The sequence below is a fragment of the Motacilla alba genome, chromosome 2 (assembly GCF_015832195.1).
Source record: "Motacilla alba alba isolate MOTALB_02 chromosome 2, Motacilla_alba_V1.0_pri, whole genome shotgun sequence".
NCBI classification, from domain to species: domain Eukaryota; kingdom Metazoa; phylum Chordata; class Aves; order Passeriformes; family Motacillidae; genus Motacilla; species Motacilla alba.
Genome location: NC_052017.1, coordinates 41232513 through 41253262, shown reverse-complemented (window position 1 = coordinate 41253262; position 20750 = coordinate 41232513). Strand labels below are relative to the sequence as shown.

Below are 20750 nucleotides of genomic sequence, written 5' to 3'. Positions count from 1 at the left end.
AGCCAAACGTTGGTTTTGACAGTGACAGGGCTGTATGATCCTGCCTAGGGACATTGTGTATTCGCCTGGATTGTGTTTTCTTACTGGGAGAAGCGCACAGCCTGCTGGTACACACTCAGCAGGGAGCGTGGCCCAGCTGCTTTGGTCTGGCCCATACTTCTGCATCTGCCCAGTTAAGGGGGTGTCCTGGAAGAGTTAAAAGTAGCCCCAGGCTCACAGGGCTCTGTAGCATGTTCCCACTACACTGTGTGGTTCCCAAAGAGAAGCAGTATCTGAACAGCCTGACCTGTTCCCTAAGCAGGGAATCTGTTCCTATACAGCTAATGTTAAGCAAGCAAATCTCCTCTTTTTCAACCTATAGCAATCTTCCATTTCTTTGAATTTAAACTAGTATAATTGAACTTGACTACAAAGGACCATAATAGCTCTGTGGGTAATACATCAGTAATATAGAAGCAAACATAACACACCTTTGCTTACACATAAAAGGTTCAATCTACTCTTAATAGGCAACAAAAACTATAATTACTTTTAAAAGCTGACCTGGGCAAAGGTATGGGAGTTTTGTAGAAGAGGCTTGGTGATATGAGTGTTTTCTATCATTGACAACAAGGAATGTCTTCAAAGACAATGATTCTTCTCCTGTACTCAGCACTGGTGAGGCCACACCTCGAGTGCTCTGTCCAGTTCTGGGCCTCTCAATTCAGGAAGGACATTGAGGTCCTGGAACAAGTCCAAAGAAGGGCAGCTGAGCTGGTGAAAGTTCTGGAGCACAAGTCCTGTGAGGAGCAGCTGAGGGAGCTGGGGTTGTTTAGCCTGGAGAAAAGGAGGTTCAGGGGTGACCTTACTGATATCTGGAACTGCCTGAAAGGAGGTTGTAGCAAGATGGGTGTCGGGATCTTCTCTCAGACAACTCATGACAGGACAAGAGGACATAGCCTCAAGCAGCACCCAGGGGAGGTTTAGATTGGACATTAGGAGGAATTTCTTCACAGAAGGAGTGATTAGACACTGGAATGGGCTGCCCAAGGAGGTGGCGGAGTCACTGTCGGTGGAAGTGTTTAAGGTAAGACTGGAGTTGCCTGTGGCACCCAGTGCCATGGTCTGGTTGACACAGTGCTGGTGTTCGGTCATAGGCTGGACGATCTCAGAAGGTTTTTCCAACCTAATTGATTACGTGAATGTAACCAGGCAAAGCTTTGGCTTAAACCCCTCTTTTGATACCGTAATCTCGTGTGACAAGTGAATACTCGCGTAAACTTTACTTAGCAAGCCCCGGTTGGCGAACTGAACCCAGACCGGGCCTGAGGCGGCCCCGCGGTCCGGGCCGTCCCTCACGCTCCCGCCCGCGGCCGCCAGGGGGAGCGCTGGCGCGCGCCGCCGGCAGCGCCTTTGTCCCACCGGGAGCAACGGCCGGGGCAACCGCCGCCCCCCGGGGCCCCCGGGGCTCCCCGGGGCCTCTCGCCCTTCCCGCTCCCGTCCCGCCCGCCGCCCTGTTGTTTTCGGTTTTTCCCAGCTGACAGCCGGCTGCCCGGCCATGGAGAACCGCACTGTCTACAACCAGAACACAGAACCGGAGGCGTCCCGCCGCCTGCCGTCCTCTTTGTTGCGGTTTTTTCCAGCTGGGAGCCGGCGACCCGGCCCGGCCAGGGAGCACGGCTCCACCTACAATCAGACCACAGAACCTCAGGCGTCCCGCCGCCTGCCGTCCTTTTTGTTGCGGTTTTTTCCAGCTGGGAGCCGGCGACCCGGCCCGGCCAGGGAGCACGGCTCCACCTACAATCAGACCGCGGAACCGCAGGCGTCCCGCTACCTGCCGTCCTTTTTGCTGCGGTGTTTTCCAGTTGGGAGCCGGCGACCCGGCCCCAAGAACCAGACCAGGGAACCTCAGGCGTCCCGATACCTTCCGTCCTTTTTGTTGCGGTGTTTTTCAGCTGGGAGCCGGCAGCCCAGCCCGGCTAGGGAGCACGGCTCCGCCTACAAGCAGACCGCGGAACCGGAGGCGAAGACGCCCCGCCCGCTTCCCTTTTGCTTTCGTTTTTTTCCAGCTGGGAGCCGGCGCCCCGGCCCGGCCATGGAGAACGGCGCCGTCTACAACGAGACCACGGAACCGGAGGCGAAGGCGCCCCGCCGCCGCCCCTTGGGCTGCACCCTGCAGCACCTGAGGGGATGGCGGCTGCCAGTCAAGGTGGTCCAGACGGTGAGTGCCTCCTCTCCTCACCGTGCGGGACGTGCCGGGCCTGGCGCGGAGGGAGCACCCCTGGAAGGATGGCTGCCCCGGGCCGGGAAGAGACTTACAGCCTCCCGGGGCTGAGTCCGGCGGGGCGGGGGTGCCCCAGTCTGGCATGGAAACGAGCGTGTTGTGGTGACCTTCGGCTTTAGGACGGTCCCCAGCCGCTTAAAAATTAAACTCCTCGGTGAACCAGGGCTGGCCGAGGAGATGGCCGTACACAGGCTTCGAGGGAATGGATTCTGCCGGTCGGAAAGGGCTGGCTCCGCCGGGAAGGTGTCCTGACTTGGGAAGTGGCATGGAGTCACTAAAGTTGTGCAGACCTGTAACTCAGGTGGAAAGCTGGCGTGGTGCCTTACAATGCTGGCTCCGAGTGGTTTATGGTGCAGAAGTGGTGGAAGTGCTCTTTCCTCATGTCCCAGCTTCAGGAGTAGGTGCAGACGCCGGATGGTGCCGGCGTCGTGCGCCCGAGGCTCGGTGCTGCAGCCGCCGTGCTCCCGCTGCCTGCCGGCCTTAAACACCGCCCGCCCTGGCTCAAAATCAGAGGGAAGCCTCGCAGGAAATGTAGTGCTTTTTTTGAGGGCCGGATTGGATGAAAACAGGAAGAAGAAGCCTTTGGTTGAACCTCACCATAGGGCAGTGGAACTGGGAAGGGCATTGCTGGGTCATGAGCTCCAGACCTTTCTTGCTGCTCCTGTAGCCCATTCTAAGGCTGTCAGTCTGTGCTGTCCATGCTAAAAATTAAGGAGCCTATTTCCCCCATGATTTGTGGTAGAAAATTGCACCAGAAACCCGTAATGGTGGCCCATTGCATGAGACATCACTTCATGTCAGGCAGCCCTGGGCTCACCAGGAAATAAAAGGCTTATTTTCTGCCTTCTATACAGATTGTTCCTGAATCAAGCGGTTGGGCTCCTGGTGCAAAGTCTTGTTCAGTGTTTGGTGACGGGCTCTTCCAAAATGTATCGGTGTGACTGCTGATAAGGATGTGAGGAGCATCACTCTTATGTACTAGCAGGGAATGAGTGAAACCCGTGATGGTAAAGGGCAGCTGACTGCAAATGTGTGTCAGCCTGCATTTTGCAGCCAACACAGTGGCTTTTTAGTCAGATGTGTCATGCTCACAGGAATTGTAGGTGATTTCCAACCCTTTCTCGTTACTTCACCATTGCAGAAAAGAGGACGTTTGGGTTTTAAGCTTCATCTCACACACAGTCAAACCCCTCAACCCGAAATGTAATATTCTTTAGTGTTTGTAAAGTGGTAACACTGCCAAAAAGAAAGTTTTCTAAGAGTGTTTAAAAAAAAATCACACCCAAGAATGCTTTAAATAAATATAATGGAACATAAACTTAATTCATCTGCGGGAGATTATTAAAGCAAGATCTGCTGGGTTCTGCTCCCTCATAAGCAGAATGTCTATATAAATAGGTTCATGGAGTAAAATAAAATAAGGGATTATGTAGGCAAATTTACTGATGTACCAAAGCCTTAAACTCTTTAATTATTTAAAATGCTTTCTAAATACAAAAAAAAAAAGCAAAAAAATCATTATCATAAACAGGATAAACAGCGGCTTGACATGTTCCTAAATAAGTAACAGTTTATGGCCTGAACTCATTAGTCAGTGAGAGGAAAAAGAAAATGGAGTTACAGTTGTTCACCCTCCTAATTTCCAACATTTTCCCCTCCTTTTTTTGTACCATTATCAAAATGCAGAGATCTTGAGGACTGGGTGAAAACACTTTAAACAAGCCCCGGAAAGTCCTGAAGGTGGAAGCCTCCATCTTTAGAGTAAAAGGTTTCTCTTCTGGGAAAGGGTTGATTTTTGGAAATGTCAGTCATTAACTTTTGGTTTTGTGTTACAGCAGTGGTTGTTACTGGGAGTATGCCCTGATCATTGCTTGTGTGGGCTGCTATACAGGGTGTTGCAATCAGAAAGTGGGCTCTGTTCATTGTAGAGGTGATCAAGGGTTTTATAAAACACTCTGAAATTGCAGAAAACTGGCTTCTAGACCTAAGAAATACTTTTCTTCAGATGAGTAATAGCATACACTGTAACCGTAGCCAGTTCTTTTGAGCAAATGAAACAAGGAAAATGTCACTGCTAAAAGTCATAAATGTGAGTGCCAAAAGGATGCTGGGAGGCATGTCATTGCACAGGTTTTTAAGATGTTGTTGTTTTATTGGTGGTTTGTTTGTTTTTTTAATAGGTGGAATGTTTTTGTTAGTCCATGACTGGTTCAAATTCAGCACAGAGGTAAATGGCACAATGTGTATTGTGCCAAGATTGAGGTAGAAACTAATTCTTATCTAAAGCAGGACAAATTGTCATCAACTATTGTTTAACTTGAGTCAAAATGCCCTAGCTGGAAAGCAAAATTGTAATTCAGGCTTAAAAATTAGCTCCTTTTTGAGCTGTTAATGTCCTGTAGTAGCCTGAATTGTGCAAACTTAATAGAGAATTGATATGTGCACCCACCTGAACTAGAAGATTTTGTATGGGGAATCCCAGTACCTCCCAGATGCCAAGCATCTTCACAGAATTGTTGGCAAGTTCATTGATCTGCTCTATTTTTGTAGCAATTAATTTGTTAAATTCTTTTGTAGCAATTCACTTGTTATATCTTCTTTATAAAATTGACATTTGTTTAGAAACTTCCAACAGTAATGTCAGTATTAATGAATAATTTTTTGCTGTCAAGAGACAGACGAAGATGTTTAATTTCTGGTGTATATACAGACAGGACTAATAACAGCATTTTAAAAATCCAAAACAACTGCGTCTCCAACAATGCTTTTGGTGTTGAAAACTTTTATTTTTTGGTGGTAGTAGGACAACAGAGGAATACCTTTTTTTCCTGAAAGTGATATCAAAGAGCAAGTTAAGAAATCCAAGCAGAGCTCTCTGGCATCTTATAAATGTGCTGCTGATACATTAACTTAATCAAAGCATTTATTTAAAGTTCTTCAAGCCAACTTTTTTTTAAATTTATGTACTCTATTCTATTACTCAGCTTATTAATAAAAAAATTGAATATCGACTTGGACAAGTCCCACACAGGATTGTACTTGGTAAATCTCAGTTATTTGACACTGAACCCTTTATAACTGCTCTTTGAGTGGGATTTTTTTCAACTTGTACACCCACTGGAGAAGCTTTTTTCAGCTATTTAGATCATATTATGGCTATCTGGACATATACTTTCTTTTAAAGACAGGTTTATTTTCTTTCTGTTCTGTTTCAGCCCAAGTGAAAGTGATGACTTTCCATTTCCAGTGCTTATAAAAAGAGATAAGTTTTCATGTACAGTGCTATCTCACAGCTGACCTTGTGAAAATTGAGAGTCATTGGATGCAGCTATAAGCCCATGTTTAGAAACACAAAAAAAAAAAACAAAACCCAAAACAAACCCAAACCATAAAAACTGGAAAGTCAGAGTTTAAAACATTCCTGGACTGACATTGTAGTTCACTGTTTTAGGTGCTAGGGCTGCTGAGAAGTTTATGTTGCCAACCACTGTGGGAGAGAAAGGAAGCATGAGGAGGCCTGATAGTAATATTGATGTTTCCCAGCTCCCATTCTTTCCCTCTCTGAGCTCCTGTTTACTTTATATTGTTGCATTTCCAAAACATGGTTCTCTGAACTGCTCTTTTGAGACCTGGCTTAGTAAGGGGAATTTACACTTCCTGCTGCTAAATCGTTGTTCTTGTTTTTACTGTGAGAAAACTGAAACCAAAGACTGGTGGTTATTTTCCAAGAACAATTCTGAATCTTAAATGTAGATTTTTTTTTTTTTAACATAGAACTGTCAACCTCTTTATTGCCCACATACTCTTATTAAAAATATGATTGTCATTCTCATATCAGTCTCAGTTTTATGACCCAGTCTGATTCCTTCTCATGGTTTCATTTTAATTTGGTCAACTCCTTACTATGAAGATCTGTAAAGCTATGCCAAGTTTATGGGATGAAGGAAATGATGCTATTTATGGGATGAAGGAACTAGCAAGAAGTGGCCAAAATAAGCGAACGGTTAAATAAAGCAATATTCTTTCTTGTACAATAAAATAGTAGAAAATCCAGCAGCAGGGTTTTGGTGACTGCACAGGAAGTCAGTCCTGTTCTTTTCTCAAAACACACTGGCAGGAAGGTGAAGATAAACTTCTGCATAGATTAACATTGTCCAACATAGCTCGAACATCATAGTGTAAGGTTTCAGTTCCTACAAGAGCAGTTGAGCTTCCGTCATTACTGGGTCACAAGCATGTGAGTGTTGCGTTCATGGACTTTCTCTGAAGTTTTATCAAGTGAGGTAACATCAGCTGTGAACTTTTAGGGAGGTAGCTGAGTGTGTCAGGGCTGTCCAGTTTCCCCACCTGCCCTGACCCCAAATACATTCAGAACTGAGTGCAGCTGTATGCAGCAAGCAGCAGCGTTTTGCAGGATGTGTGTTCGCCGTGCTGCCTCGTCTGCTTCAAACTGGCAGTTGCACAAAAAACAGAAAACAGGAATGTTGTCTGTCTAATCAAGAAGCCTCTGTTTGGCTGTGTGCTCAGCTTACCTGAGTGTACTTTATGGACCACCTTTAACAACCAAGTGTAAACCATGCCATTGTATAATTATTTCTGTAAGAAAATAGTGCAGAACTTCACCAAACTCTTTGTAGATGGAGAATTTTTGTCACAGCTAGCTTTATTAATCTTTGTATCAGAGATGTCTGTTTGTTGAAGATGTTAGAGACTTGATCCAACTCAAGCATGTTATTCGTTTGCAGATTTTCTCTTTTGTGGCTGTTGTTTGTGAAGAAGTTGTATACGATTGCATCACTTGTAGTGGACTTTACTTCTTTGAATTCGTAAGCTGCAGTGCCTTTCTTTTGAGCCTCCTGATTCTGTATGTGTATTGCACTGATTTGTATGAATCACTGGGGGAAGACAAAGTGCAGAAACTGGTAAGAAAACTTTTTTTTTTTTTTTTTTTGAAAAACAAACCATTTCTTCTAAGTGCATAAAGTCTGCTGTGGAGTAAAAAGCCTATGCAAAATGAATCTCCTTTTCTTTTCCATGTAAAGGGTAGATTAAAGTATCTTATAGTTTAAAAATGAGCCAACTTTGAGAGTTTATAGTGACGTATTTGTCAAAGCTGGCTACCTGCAGGATTTTAGGACTTGTGTGGAAAAGTCTTTCCATGTTAATGCTACTAATACTACAGCATAGCCATTGCAGATCTGTACGCATATGGAATACAGTTTACCACCAACATGATGCTTGCAATTAAAAAAAAAATTAAAAAGTTTACTCTATCTATTTTTCTACTGGGTGTAGACTACCTCCTTTTTGGGGATAATCATAGCTTGTTAGAGTTTATGGCTTCATACTTCAGAAGATCCAGCAGTGGGAGAAAGTTGCTCTGTAAAGTCAGTAGGAACATTATTCCATCTCACAAGTGTCCCTTCGTAAGTGCCTTCAGAGCAAACAGTAGTGTCTTTATGTGAGGGTACAGATAAGGGAGTGTAGTAAAAGGTTTGAATGAGCACATTTACTTACAGTTTTCTGATTTCTTAAATGTTTTACATAAGGAAAAAAGCTACCATGGTTGTCCTGAGCTTGAATTTGATGGTGAAAAAAGGTCAGATGAAATTAATTAAACACTTGAAAAATACAAAGAAAGGGCACACTCCTTTAAATAGCTGGTAATGCTGTTTAAATAGCTGATAATGTTGAATGTCATTTGGAATTTAGTTGTAAAATGTATTTTCTGAAGCTTCCACTAGCATCAAATTATCAAAACATAAATTCACAGGCAGGTTAACTCAGCTGTTGTTATGATGTTTGTTCTTTTTAGGTAACCTATCTACAGTTAAATTATATATATATATATATATTTTTTTAATACATTTGCAGAATTTTTGGGCCGTGCTGGTCATAGGTGCCTGGTTTCTAGTAGCATCAATAGTGTTTTCTACAACCTCTGACTCTGCTCCTGAAAATGCTGCATGTGTAAGTCTTAAAATGGCAAAATTTACTTTGTATTTATCTGGTATATTATTTTCTCTGCCCTCTAAACACTCAATTTGCAGAGGAAGAAACTGGGCAGGGAATAGAGCTCAGTGCATTGTGCTGTTTCAGGAAGAATTAGCTATTTCAGACCTTCCAGAAACTTGCCATAGGAAATCCAAAGAGCTGGCATTCCTCAGGGCTGCTGGAAAGTTCTGTGTGCACTTGCAGCTCCCCACCTTTTGCCTGCTGCCTTGGATTTGTATTATTTCCTGTCATCTCTTGCTGTTCAACGTTGTCATCTCTTGAAGCTTACCCAGTTCTCTGATACACTACTTCTGAAATTTCTGGTTTTCCTCAACTGTCCTTTCATAATGTCACCCCCTCACAAAGTCATCAAGAAGTCCTGTCTTTTCCTTTTACAGAGCACATGTGGGCAACACTGACTTGCACAATTGCAATAAGAGCAGCAGATTCCTCAGTGACAGAAATAGTAGAGCAACAGGGCATTCATCTCCTAGGGGACACTCAGGAGGCTCAGGGCAGGGCACTAAAGGGGCTTTTGGGATGCTGTAGATGTCGTAATTCCCTAGTCATTTGAGACTTCTTTTGAGTAACCTTGGAATTGTGAACATGTGACTTTAAAAAGATCAAATTCTTGAATGAGAAAAAATGATTTGGAAAAGAAAGCAAGATAATTCTGTTCCATGGCAGCATCAGCTATTAGAGATACACACTTTTATAAAGTCATCTTATGTGATGTAGATCTATTTAGACCTAATAGTTTGAGCATAAATCAGGTGTCAGCTTTGCTTTTTTTTTTTTTTTCTGGTGCAGAAAAAATAAAAACTACTGTGATTTAATACTTATTAATGTCAAATTACTTTGGTCCAAACCAGTTGTGTAAAATTTAGGTAGAGTTAGAATAATGCATATGTTTCTTTCCTTGTTTGAAAAAAGCTGCCTTCTCTTTACTACTTCTCATCTTGCCATGACTGGTAACAAAATGTCATTCATAAAATGTCATTTCGTTCTCCCTTGCTGACCCAGCCTCTGCAGATCTTCTCTTCCTTCACCTTCCATGTGTTATTCTTCTTCATTTACTCTCATCAATCAGCAGCTTTCTCTTGGATAAATAGTCTGCTATATGCTATATATTACTTTAATAACTGATTTTGGCAATGCAGCTAATATACTTTTGCTATTAAAGGTTGATTAGAATGCAGTATAAGGTTCACACTTTATTAAAAGAATGAGAACTGTAAAAACTTTCACAATGAATGTGCTAGAATTATGATTTCTGATCTGTGTCTAATTTAAATGGAACTATTATAAATGTTATTAATGTATATAAAATGGTACAGTGAATCTTTCCAAACAGTGTTAGAATAAATACTATTACTGTTTATGCATTTTGAAATCACATATTTCTGTCCTTTTCATAGGTATTTGGATTTCTTGCAACTTTGGCATTTGCAGCTGAATTTGGTGTAGAGCTCTCTCATAGGCGAAAACCAAAAAACACCGATGGACGCCCTGAAAATCCTCGTAACACTCCAAGTTCCACAGAAAATCAGCCATTGAATAAACAAAGATAACTTCCTGAAATTGTTTCTTTTTTTTTTTTTTTTTTTTTTTTTTTTTTTTTTTTTTTTTTTTTTTTTTTTTTTTTTTTTTATTGGTGCAAACTAAAATGAACTTTCAGTGCACCGTAGGTAACAACTTCTGTTTCTTTGTTCTAGTCAATTTTGTACGCATTGCTCATCACAAATTTTTATGGATTCTTGGTCAGGTAATGGCATTAGCATCATGTTCTAAGGTACCTGGTCCTGCCACCTGCTGGGATGACAGGCACTAAAAAACCTTGGGTCTAAACAGAATAACTTCAGGACAGTAGTGTGCTGATTTGATTTTGACAGAGATGACTAATAAAGGTTAATGTCTGAGGCATACATTATGAGCTATAACCTAAAGATATTTCCTGGTTAAATGGACCAGATGTTTCTGTTGCGAGTTAAAAATTAGCACCGCAGAATTCATTTTTGTACTTCCTGGTGAAACTGGATGCAAAAGGGATACCTAACTGGAATTTACAGGAATGTTTATCCTTAAGTAAGGGGTTCGGGGTTGTTTTTCATTACTCCTGTGTCTCAGTTCTGTCTGTGGAGATCAGTTTAACGGTATAGTGACTGTAGGGGGTTTATGGGGAAAGTAATGTAAATGGTATATTGAAGAGACAGTTTTGCAGCCCATAATTATCAAAGTTTGGACTTGTATGCCAGAATCTTCTTTCAGATGGTTTAAAAAACTGTAACATTTGCAGGAAGAAACTTGAAAAGCCAGCAGTGAGAGGAATAAGATAAAGAATAAGTATTTTGCATGAAGGAACCCCAGATGCAGCAATCTGAATATCAATGGAAAAAAACCTTAGAGCATGTTGGTTCTACCCTGGTGAATATTACTTGCAAGGTTAGTGCCATATGCAGCTTATTTATGTACAGATAATGCTAAATTTTGCCAGAATGGTTTTAAACCTCACCATTTTCTGTGTTTATAGATATGGCAGTAGCTTGAGACTCCTTGCTGCTGACTAGCTCAGTTGGTAAACAGGTAAATAAGCACTTGTCCCCTTGATTTGTTTTGCAAGCAACAGTCTGTAGGACTGCAAGGAACACTTCTGATGGGACATGTATCGGACAAGTGATGGATGTGTCAGACCAGATGTTGAAGGCTGTAAAAGAAATGAAGTGCTGAAAGAGCATTTTTCTGATGTCTGAGGTAAAAGCAAGACTGCTATGCCTCTCTTAAGAGGAAAGTTTCAAAAGCAGAGCAAATTACTGTAAGCCAGGAGATGTTCCAAAATATCAAAGCTAATGAGAAAAACCTGATTGAGTGCTTGAGACATTTGCTGTGTCTCCCAGGCGTTAACTGTATTTCACTGATATCCCAACCCGGCGTGTTCCCAGTCCTGTAACCTATTGTGGCAGCATTGAGACCAAGCCCCCCAGAAACTGGCTGAGCTGTATTTAGGAAAGGAAGAGGAAGCTGTTTTAAGACAAAGGATTGTAATAGCAAGTCAAAGTTGGTTTTTTTTCGTATTGCTGCCACTTTCTGATTGTGATTTTTGTGATGTTCTCTCTCTCTCTATGGCCTGAGACTTAAGCCTAACACTACACTTGGCTTGGCGGATGCAAAATTTTGCCGGGTGGTGTGAAGCACCAAGTTAAAGCCACAGCTTGGTTTTAGAACTATGCATAGAAGAGATACTTTCCTTCATAGAATTTTTTGTGTTGTAGAGAAGAAATGCTCTTTGGACTGGCTTTTTAAAAAAATTTTTGTTCTATTTATTAGTGTCTGTTTGCACTAAAATCTGACTTCAGTCAGTGCTTGCTGTAGCTGTCTCTGATAACTGGGTATATTCAAGATGTTTGGTTTACAAGCAGTGTTACTGGTGATACAAAATATCCATAATGAAAAATATCTCCTCTATGATCTGCAATGTCTTACTCTAGGGACCATGCCCAAATAAGTAACATTGCAACAGTCTTGTTTTGGTTTATTGCCTAGAGTCCTGCTGATTTTTTTCCACACCAAGATGTCTATAGTCTTTCTATCTTCACCTGTAATTGGTAGCTGTAAATATAGTGTAAGAGCAACACTGTGCTGCTAAGTATTTATTAAGCAATGCAGCACCGTGAATGGACTTTTATCTTGAGGTAATTTTTCCTGTTATTTTTTCTCACCCTGAAGATATGTTAATGGAAGTCTGGATTTTGCTTGGTTTTTTTCTATAGGCTTTTCCCCAGCTAAGTGATGTGTTACTGATGTCCATTCCTGGAGACACAGAAAGGGATCTGTGCAGTCATCTCCTGGCCTTGGCAGTTTACCTGGCCATAGTCTGTCATGTAGAAGTTAAATACTAGGAGCGAGTCACAGAACTGTTATAGGTTTAAGGCAGTTGCCTAAAATGTTGCTTCCAACCCAGTTGTTGGTTAATATGCATGATTGTCCTGTTAATTCTTGCACCTCGTGAGGTGTTTTTCCTCTGTTTTAAAATAGTTGAGAAGCAGATTGGGTGTGTGTGTTCTGTTTTCTGGTTCTGTGAGGTTATTTTTTTAACTGCTTTATCAGCTTCTTATATGCTAGCTTTCCTTATCATTCCTAGGTCCTCTTCCTTCCCAGTCTAGGTGGGGGAGAGGCTTCCTTGCTGCAGTGACTGAGCAGACTTGCCTGCAGTCTTGACATGCCCCTTTGATGCCTCTTTGATGGTGTCAGGTGCTGGCTTTAAACGTCTGTCTCTTAATTAGACTGATCCTAGAGAATGCTGTTGGAGCTGGATTAAATGTCTGGTTCTGCAGGAGCTCTGTGTGTATGGCTGGATGCCTTTTACCCCTCGTGCTCTGTCAGCAAAGCCCTTTGCTTGTTTCCCAACCTGCTTCTGATGAAATCAGCCAACCTTATTTAAACCACCTATTTAAATTGCTTCCATTAAGGCGGTTGATTTTGACTTAAGCAGATTAGGGATTGTTCCGGAGAGTGATAGGAGCTCTGGCAGAAGTGCTGTTAGATACAATTGCCTTCAAATTTCTTCCGTTGGCAAAGTGAATCTCTGTTCATCATAACTGGTAGTAAAGCCTGTTGGAAAGAAGCTGCAGGCCCAGTACATCTATCTGGGGATTGTCTTCTCCATTCTTCACCACAGTGCTTGGCAGTGGTGTTGGAGCCTGCTTGGACACTCAGCTTTGCTGTTTTCCAGCTGAACCTGTCAGGGTTAAGGCTCTGCAGCCACTTTCAAGGCTTTTTTGCAGCACCTTGAGAATCAGTGGAGAGGATTTTTCAGGATATATGAGAACTTGTCCAGTGGCTGGACTGTGAACTTCTGCTCTGAAGATCTGTACTGGGCATTGCATAGATTGTGAATGTTAATTTTTGTATTTGATGTTTAGCTCACATTAAAATCACAGTGCTGCTTTGGTTCTGAGTATAGGAAGGAATTGTGCCTTACTGCCTGTACCCTGTGCTTGAAAAGAGCAGGGAAAGGTAGTGGTCTGTTACAGGTGAGTTCTACCTTTGCACCTTCCAACCTGAAAGAGCAGTGGACGATCTCACGCAATTCTCAGAGCTCAGCACAAGATGTTTTTGCATAATGGCTGTTGTGGTGATCCTTGTTCAGATTTGTGCAATAAAATACCAAGCTTTCTACACGGAAGGGAAATTCTTAGTGAAAATTTTCAAAGGTTCTATAAAATTGTAGCAAATAAAGATGCTGATAGTGCCTGTAGGATGGAAATTCATCTTTTTTTCTTAGTCTATTGCTGTAAACATAAGCAGCTCTCTGGATATTAAATTTTATGCTGAACAGAACTATATGTCACTTTTAATCCATTAAGAATTTAAGTGATTTTTAATTATTATTAAAGCAGGATGATAATACTTTAATTTTATATATATAAAGCAAGAATTTTATAGCTTCCAGTGTTGCCTTGAATTTCCATCTAAATAATTTTTAAATGCTTAAATATTTTTTTATCATTCTAAACCTGTGACCCTTTTTAATACGTTATGTTTTCTTGATCTAAGGAACTTTATAAAATATTTTGTAATCATTTTTTAAAATAAAGGTTTAGTAAATAAGTGTTTCTTGTTTTTGCTGCTATGATTTGGTGTTGCTATGTACTTCTCCCAAAACCAGCCATAGGAAATAACGTCATTCTTTTGTTCCTGGTTTGGAGGAAAGAGCTTGCATTGTGTTTGCCTGTTCCTGGGGAAGAGGGTCCAACTGGCTGGATATTCCCACTAGAAGTTCCCAGGAAAAAAGATCTGATAAGGTCAGTATTGCCCCTGACCACAGGGTCCAGACTAAGTAGTTTGCAGTAGCTGTTACATGTGGTCTATAAGTTACTGTGAGAAGCATAATCAGGTGCTGCTTTCTGTTGTCTTGATTACATGGAATTGAAAAAATAAAGGGGCAGACTTGCTAAAGGAAGGAGCACAACCTAGCAAAAGGGGTTGAGAGCAAATAATTTATTCTGGTATAGAAAAACACAGGTCACTGACTTCCTTGGTTGAGGGAGAGCCGCTTGATCTTTAAAAAATTGTTTGGCTGATTGTCAGTGGTAGGGGGTGAGGAAGAGGAAGCAAACCTGCATGTTTTGCTTTTTCAGGGGAGCACTTTTTTGTTTCATAATCTTACAGATTACTTATTACCTGGTGGTCATCTTGTACACAGGAGGAGAATGACACTTCCTTCATTGTTGGCACAGAAACTGGAATGCCACAGTATGCTTTTCTTTATCTTGTAACATGAAAAATGAAATAATTTTAAAGATGAAATTGTCTGATGAAGTTGCCAGAGATGAGTGTAATTGTAAGGACTCAAAAGGGAAAAGGTCTCAAAGGCTTTTAATTACCTAGATGCAAGAAAACAATCAAGGCAAAATGTTGTATTAGAAAGGTATGTCAGTGGTGGATTTTACACCATGAGAAAATGACTCAGAAATACTACATTTAATAATCTGAAGCTTGACCACACAGTTTAAGTCGTGTTATTGCTAAGAGTCACGACAACCCCCTTCTCAAGTGCCTAATCCAAGTTGGTTCGCTGTAAATGACCAGAATGTAGTGCAGCAGGGCAGAAAATGGGCAGCTTTCCTTTGTGAGTGCACAGGCGCACCTGGCCACTCTGTGCATCCCTCGTCAAGGCACAGTTGTGTTTCCTTGCTTTGGGATGGCTTTTCTCCTTACAGGGAGGAGCAGGACCAGCCATCTGCTCTCCCACATAGCTCCGGTCATGCAGGAGCCAAGCGAGGTTCACTGCTTGGCTGGGCTTTGGGTGTGGCTGCCCCCTGGATTGGGAATGGCTATTCTTAGCCCGCGGAAGGAAGCACAGGGAAGGGCAGAAATGTATTTTGCCTTGTTCCTGCCGTCTGCACAGGAACCTGCCGAGAAGCTGCAGGAGGGAAGATTGTCCACAAGAGGGCAAAGATGATCCTAGGATTGAAATTACTTGGTCTGAAGGACTCCGTCCTCTTCCCACCTGTATTTCCAGTGGGATTGAAGCCCCCATGCCCCTCTACAGTCAATGTGGCTATAAATTGAACTGTGTATTTTAGGGATACTCTTTCCATTAATTTTCTTATTTCTCAATATGTAGCTTGAAGTATTTTTAGCAATATAATCTCGTCAGTATTGTCTCAGGGAGATACTTTGCCTGAGCAGTTTGAAAGGGTTTTACTTGCATTAATTGTGTTTTGTAACCTGCCCATAAATGTTTTTAAAAATTCAAGTCGAGCTTCAGCTGCATGACAGCACCTGCACTTAAAACACTGCACTGCAGTCTTGGAGAACTTTGTGGTCTGTACTGTGCTGTGGTTTTCACTGAAAGGTCTGTGGATCACAGGTGGGAGAGGAATGGAGTGGGGCATACCTGTGCATTTCCTGGACTCTTAAAAAGTTAAATGAGGGAAGCTTATTATCCAAAAATGCAAATTATGCATGCTGGAAAAAAATCAGGGCCCACAAACAGAATCATTGGCAACCATAGCTGTTAAGCGTGCCAGACGGGACTTCTTGCAGTTCCAGTCCTCTCCAGGCATCCCAGTGAAACTTGCTTTGACCAGCCCACGTGCCCTGATCACTTACTCAGTTTGTTTCTTATGACTTGTTATCTCTTGGCTGAATTATTGGTGGGAAAATAAACCAGACTTGGCTGTTTTGAAGTTAGCAAGTCCTGAGGTGAGAGTCAGGCTTCATGAGGAGGTGACAGCACAAACACATTCTTCTGCAGCATGATGCATGCACAGCCAGATGGGGACAGCAAATCCCCAGTCAGGTATGCACTGCTAGATGTGCTGCACAGAGGCAGGCACTATTCTGCAGTGCTAAGCTTGGGCTGTATGTCAGAGCTCTCTTTTTAGTCTCATTTGGACTTACAGGAAGCATAATATGGTAAGATGAAATGGATGACAACTTTTCTGTTACCATATGCTCTACCCTTGCTTAGAGAACGGTGCAATGTTGCTCAAAATAATGCAAGTCTGTCTGCACTGCAGCCTTCCTTTTAACTACTTCCTTTGCACCAGCTGTTCCTCTCCCAGAAATATCAGTGCAGACAAGATTCTGAAATCCCTGCTCATGTTGAGGTCTAGGTGAGGAAAGGACAGTTACTTAATTGTTATGTGGTCTCTGCGCTCCACTAACCAAAGGTGTGGAGCTGCAATCCTGATGAGAGCAGCAAGGCATCCTCAGCAAGGAGTACAGACTCATCACTCCTATTTCCATTAACACCCATTTTCAGTCTCCTTTGCCTGCCTGCTCAGTTTCAAATGCTTTCAGAGCACTGGGTTTTGACATTCACATTGCTAAAGCCATACTTCCCATTCCTGTACCTCAAACCTAAACTAAACCTCCCTATCAGTGCAACTCATAGCAACATGAGCTTTGGCTAAATCTCTGCCTGCTAGTTTCTCAAAACAGCTGGGATAAAGAGGCTGTGGAGGCCTTTATGAGAGGGTACAATACAGCTCTAGAAACAACTGGCTCATTAATGTAAGCCTGTTTTCTGCCTCATCGTCCTTTTGCTCAGAAAGGCTTGTTTTATGAATGAACCAATGTTGTCCTTGACTTGATACAGTTTTTGGGTTTTTTTAATTGTAAACGCTTGTTTCTGGCAATTGTGCATCTCATTTGAGGGTAACAAGGGCATAATTATTCAGCTCTCATGCATCACAAACTGCTGAGCATGAGGTATTAATGGAGTGCTTTGCTGCCACCATAGTTTAATAGCTACAGCTGCAGCATTGTGCTCTTGTTTGGCAGGGGTTCATGGAAAAGGGGGATGCAGATCATTAAGCTTTATGTTAAGAGTGATTTACAGATGTAGCAATAACAGTAGACTGTGCTAGACAGACAAAGCACTTCTGCTGTAAAAGGAGCTGTTACACCAGCAGAGCTGTAATTCATACTAGGGGTAGTACAAAGCCCCCAGCACTGGTCCACCTCGTATAACCCCCAATAATCACAATAAAGGAAAGTTGTGTTAGTGTAATTGTGTGTGCGTGCTGGCAGGGGGAGGAGGGGAGTCATACTCTACCATCACAGCTGGCTTGCAGATGTAATAGAAGGAAGCTGCAAATGGGTGCTTTTGGCTAGCTACAGTCTTTGAGGTGGTATCAAGCCCCTAGCCTGGTCCCTTTCCATCCACTCAGCTACAGCACCAGCTCTGTTACATGCTGAGATACATGTGCTAGAAGTAAAAGAGGAGTGTTGCCTCAGCTGCATATGGGAAGGTAAAAGCAGTGTCTCCTCAGCTCCACCCTGAGATGTTCCAGCTGAGAGGCCAAGCTGCCCTGGTAGCTGATGGAGGAAGAGGCGCATCTGGAGGGTGAATCAGAGGGGAAGAGTAACTCCTGCACTCTGACTCGCTGCTATGATTCACTCTTACCCTTCTCTTCCTTCATCAGATGTGCAGGGGAGAATGGCATAAAGGCTAGTCCCATGCAAATGGTCTCCAAGATACAGTGTGCTTTTTCCTGGGACAATGATACTTACTCTCTTGGAGCTGTAAAAGTAGTGCAGAAGGAGTGCTGTCTCTAATTTCCTAGTCTAACCTCATATGCCAAAGAGTTGTATGCCTGAAGTCTACACTTAGGGAGTCTTCTTCCCACATTCCAGTTCCTTCTTATGACAATTCCTCCTGTGCTAAGAGGGCTGTCTGTTTGTGTTGTTCTTCCTACACAAGTGCAAACATGTAAGAAAAGAGCAAGAGGCTCAGACATACTTAATTTAGCAATGACTCTCCATTAGTGGCCTGGGGATATTCCCCTCTGCAGGGAGGAATGCCCCACCACCCTGCGTAGCTGCCACGTCATTCACACACACGCCAGCTCTGCCTCAAGAGCTGGTGTGTTCTCCTTGTCTTTCTGGGAGCCCCTTCAGCGCCCACAGAAACACACAGGTGCTTCCTTCACCCCCCCACAGCACTGTTTTTCTACACATACCCACACATGCAAGCACAGAACACTCAGCCTGCTCCTTTTCTTCTGTGCTTTTCCCTCCTTCCCAGGTGCTTGGCTTGCTGCACAGTTGCCTGCCCGGCTTTGCATGGCCCTAGCTGTCTGGAGTCCCCTGGGAGAACTGCTCTGAAGTGACAGATGTGACAGTGCCTCTGTGCACCAGGCAGGGCTGAAACCATTGCAGGGCCAGGCAGAGTAACCTGGGGGCTTTGCAGCACCAAGTGTTGGCACCAGGACACCTGGGCATCCTGGGTTACATCGCACTGCAGGCAGGACTTGTCACCGTGAGGAGGGCAGGACTTGAGTTCCTTGGCTTGGGCTTTAGAGTTGCAGTTTATTCCTTTCAAGTGGTTGTTTTGTGTCTTGCTACTATTCTAAGTCTGCAGACAGCTAAAGAGCAGTAAATTAAATTTACACAATCTTGGGCACTCTGAATTCAAATCAGTCCAAGCCAGGATTATCAAAAATTAATTTTAAATGAAGCAAATTTATCTATAACCTAATCCTTTTTTCTGCTTCATAAGTTCAGGTCTTTGTGGCTGGCTAGTGCTCTGAAGGACATACTTCACCCAAACACACGTCTCACCTGAGAGCCAGTGTTTACCCAGTGACAAAGCTGCTTCTGAAAATACTGTTGTGCCTTTCTGTAAGGCTGTAGTTCAGCAATATGGAAAAACCAGGTGCTGCTGGAGGCGGTGTTATGCTCAGGAAGTGATATAAAAATATTAATCCAAGGAACAGCACTGTTCTGAGCTGTTCCCTAAGGAAAGGTTGGGTAGTGCTGGTACTCTTCAGTGACCCCTGGATTTTAGCTCCTTCATCTGCACTTTCTTTTTTAGCTGTGCCCTCATTCCTCACCATCACCACACAAAAAGCCAAGGTCCCTCGCAGCCTTCTTTCATGAGCCCTCTCTATCATACTGCTGTCCCCTGCAGCACATTACAAGCAGTCACAGTCAAATCAGGCCTTTGACTATTCAATGCTGGAATCTTAAAGCCAAGCTTTCACAGCACTAAGCCAGAACAATGCCAAGGACTTTGGTATCTAAATTCTGCTTCCCTGTAAAACTGAAAGCTCGTCTTGGCAGCCACCTCATCCCTGAGGCAGGTGACTTCTGTGATGCTGCAACTCTTCTAATTATTGTTTTCTTCTTCCCTTGTTTTTTTTCTTGTTGTTTTGTTGTTTTTTTTTTTTTTTCCCCTAACTTTCAATCTTCCTGCCTGTGAAGTGCTGCTTCTGGGCATGGCCAGACAGCTCCACTTTCACTATTAGTATGGCTCAGGCAGAGGTTTGGTAAAGGGCAAAAAGCAGACAGATTTTTTTTTTTTTTTGCCAACTGCCCCAAGGCAGAGGGATTGGTTCAGGCATGTGATGAGGGTTTGTTTGATCCTTAATAAATTGGCAAGTCATTTAGACAGTAGAACAGTGCAGATATGAGATAACAAGAGGATGAATCATCAGTTAATTAGAAATATAGTAGGGGTGGGTTTTTTTTTGTGCAAGCCCTGGGATGGTGGGAACCCGCTGTTGATGTTGATTAGTCCCTAGTAACAAACACTGATGCATACTTGCCATATTGGCTGTGAGAAACCAGTGTGCTGACCCAGGGGACCAACTGAGGCTGATGGACTGGGCTCAGGGACAGGCAGAACAGAAATAAACTCTGGAGTAGCCTGCTGTGGGTAATTAGTGACCTCTAGAAAGGACATCATTCTTTTCCTGTTTTCCAGCTGCTGCTGTGCTGGAAAAAAGTAATTGTTCTTCTCCAGGAGAGGGAGATAACAAGCACTAGTGCCACTTTCTGACCTGCTAGGGTTAGCAGGGTTTAGCAGGGTTAAAAAAGCTCTGGGACCAGGGACTGGAATCAAGAGCCACCTGTTCCCAACAGGATGGCCTCCCAAGTCTGCAGCCCCGTGTGTCTGCAGAGGAGTGAAAGGTAAGCCAAGGGTATGGCACTTGCACTTGCTCCAGAGTGAAACCTGAAACAAGCCCAAACAGGTGGGTTGCTTAAGAGCACCCTAGAGCTTTGTGGTGAGGGCTCTCTCCTGCCACTGGGGTGTAAATCTCTGCAGGCAGAAAGAACAGGATGTGGGCCTCCCTTTCTCTGGTTCCCACTTCTCCCGGGCTCACACAACTAGCAGCACCTCCAGGATGCCCAGCAGGGCCCAGAGATTCGTAAATCCAGCTTTCCTTGGCTTTCTGATGGCACTCAGTCTAAAAGTAGGTCCATACTTTGCCCAAGCTGCAGGGATGGCCAAGGCCCCTGGCCAGCACACAGCCTCAGCAGCACCATGTGGCTCCATGCTGTCTCTAAGCACAGTGGAGCCCACAGCAATTTTAAGTTAAACAGGGCAGAGCATATGGCAACTTGATGCCATGTTCCACAGCCTGTGGTCAGGTCTCGTGCATCCCCCCACAGCTTTAGCAGAACAGACAGGCTATAAAGTGCAGGCAAGCAGCAAAGAGACTTCTCTGTCACTACAGGCAGATCTGCCCTTTAATAAACA

The 20750-nt window shown here is 43.3% G+C and overlaps 1 protein-coding gene across 2 annotated transcripts; it reads left to right on the top strand.

Moving 5' to 3' along the window:
* The first annotated feature begins 812 nt into the window (after positions 1–812).
* On the top strand, positions 813–16035 carry CMTM6 (CKLF like MARVEL transmembrane domain containing 6). Of its 2 annotated transcripts, XR_005259694.1 has the most exons (5): positions 813–2200; positions 7009–7185; positions 8138–8233; positions 9676–10699; positions 10878–16035. XR_005259694.1 is itself a non-coding variant. In XM_038161239.1 (4 exons), the coding sequence occupies exons 1-4, from the start codon at positions 1538–1540 to the stop codon at positions 9826–9828; spliced, it is 1089 nt and encodes a 362-aa protein (XP_038017167.1). In that variant the 5' UTR covers positions 813–1537; the 3' UTR covers positions 9829–16035. The 2 variants fall into 2 exon arrangements, 1 of the variants encoding a protein (XP_038017167.1); XM_038161239.1 differs by having other exon boundaries at positions 9676–16035.
* The last annotated feature ends 4715 nt before the right edge of the window (positions 16036–20750 follow it).

Coding starts and splice junctions, on each gene's coding strand:
- CMTM6 (XM_038161239.1), top strand. CDS start 1,538: ATGGAGAACCGCACTGTCTACAACCAGAACACAGAACCGGAGGCGTCC. Junction 2,201..7,008: donor CAGTCAAGGTGGTCCAGACG/GTGAGTGCCTCC, acceptor ATTCGTTTGCAG/ATTTTCTCTTTTGTGGCTGT. Junction 7,186..8,137: donor AAGACAAAGTGCAGAAACTG/GTAAGAAAACTT, acceptor ATACATTTGCAG/AATTTTTGGGCCGTGCTGGT.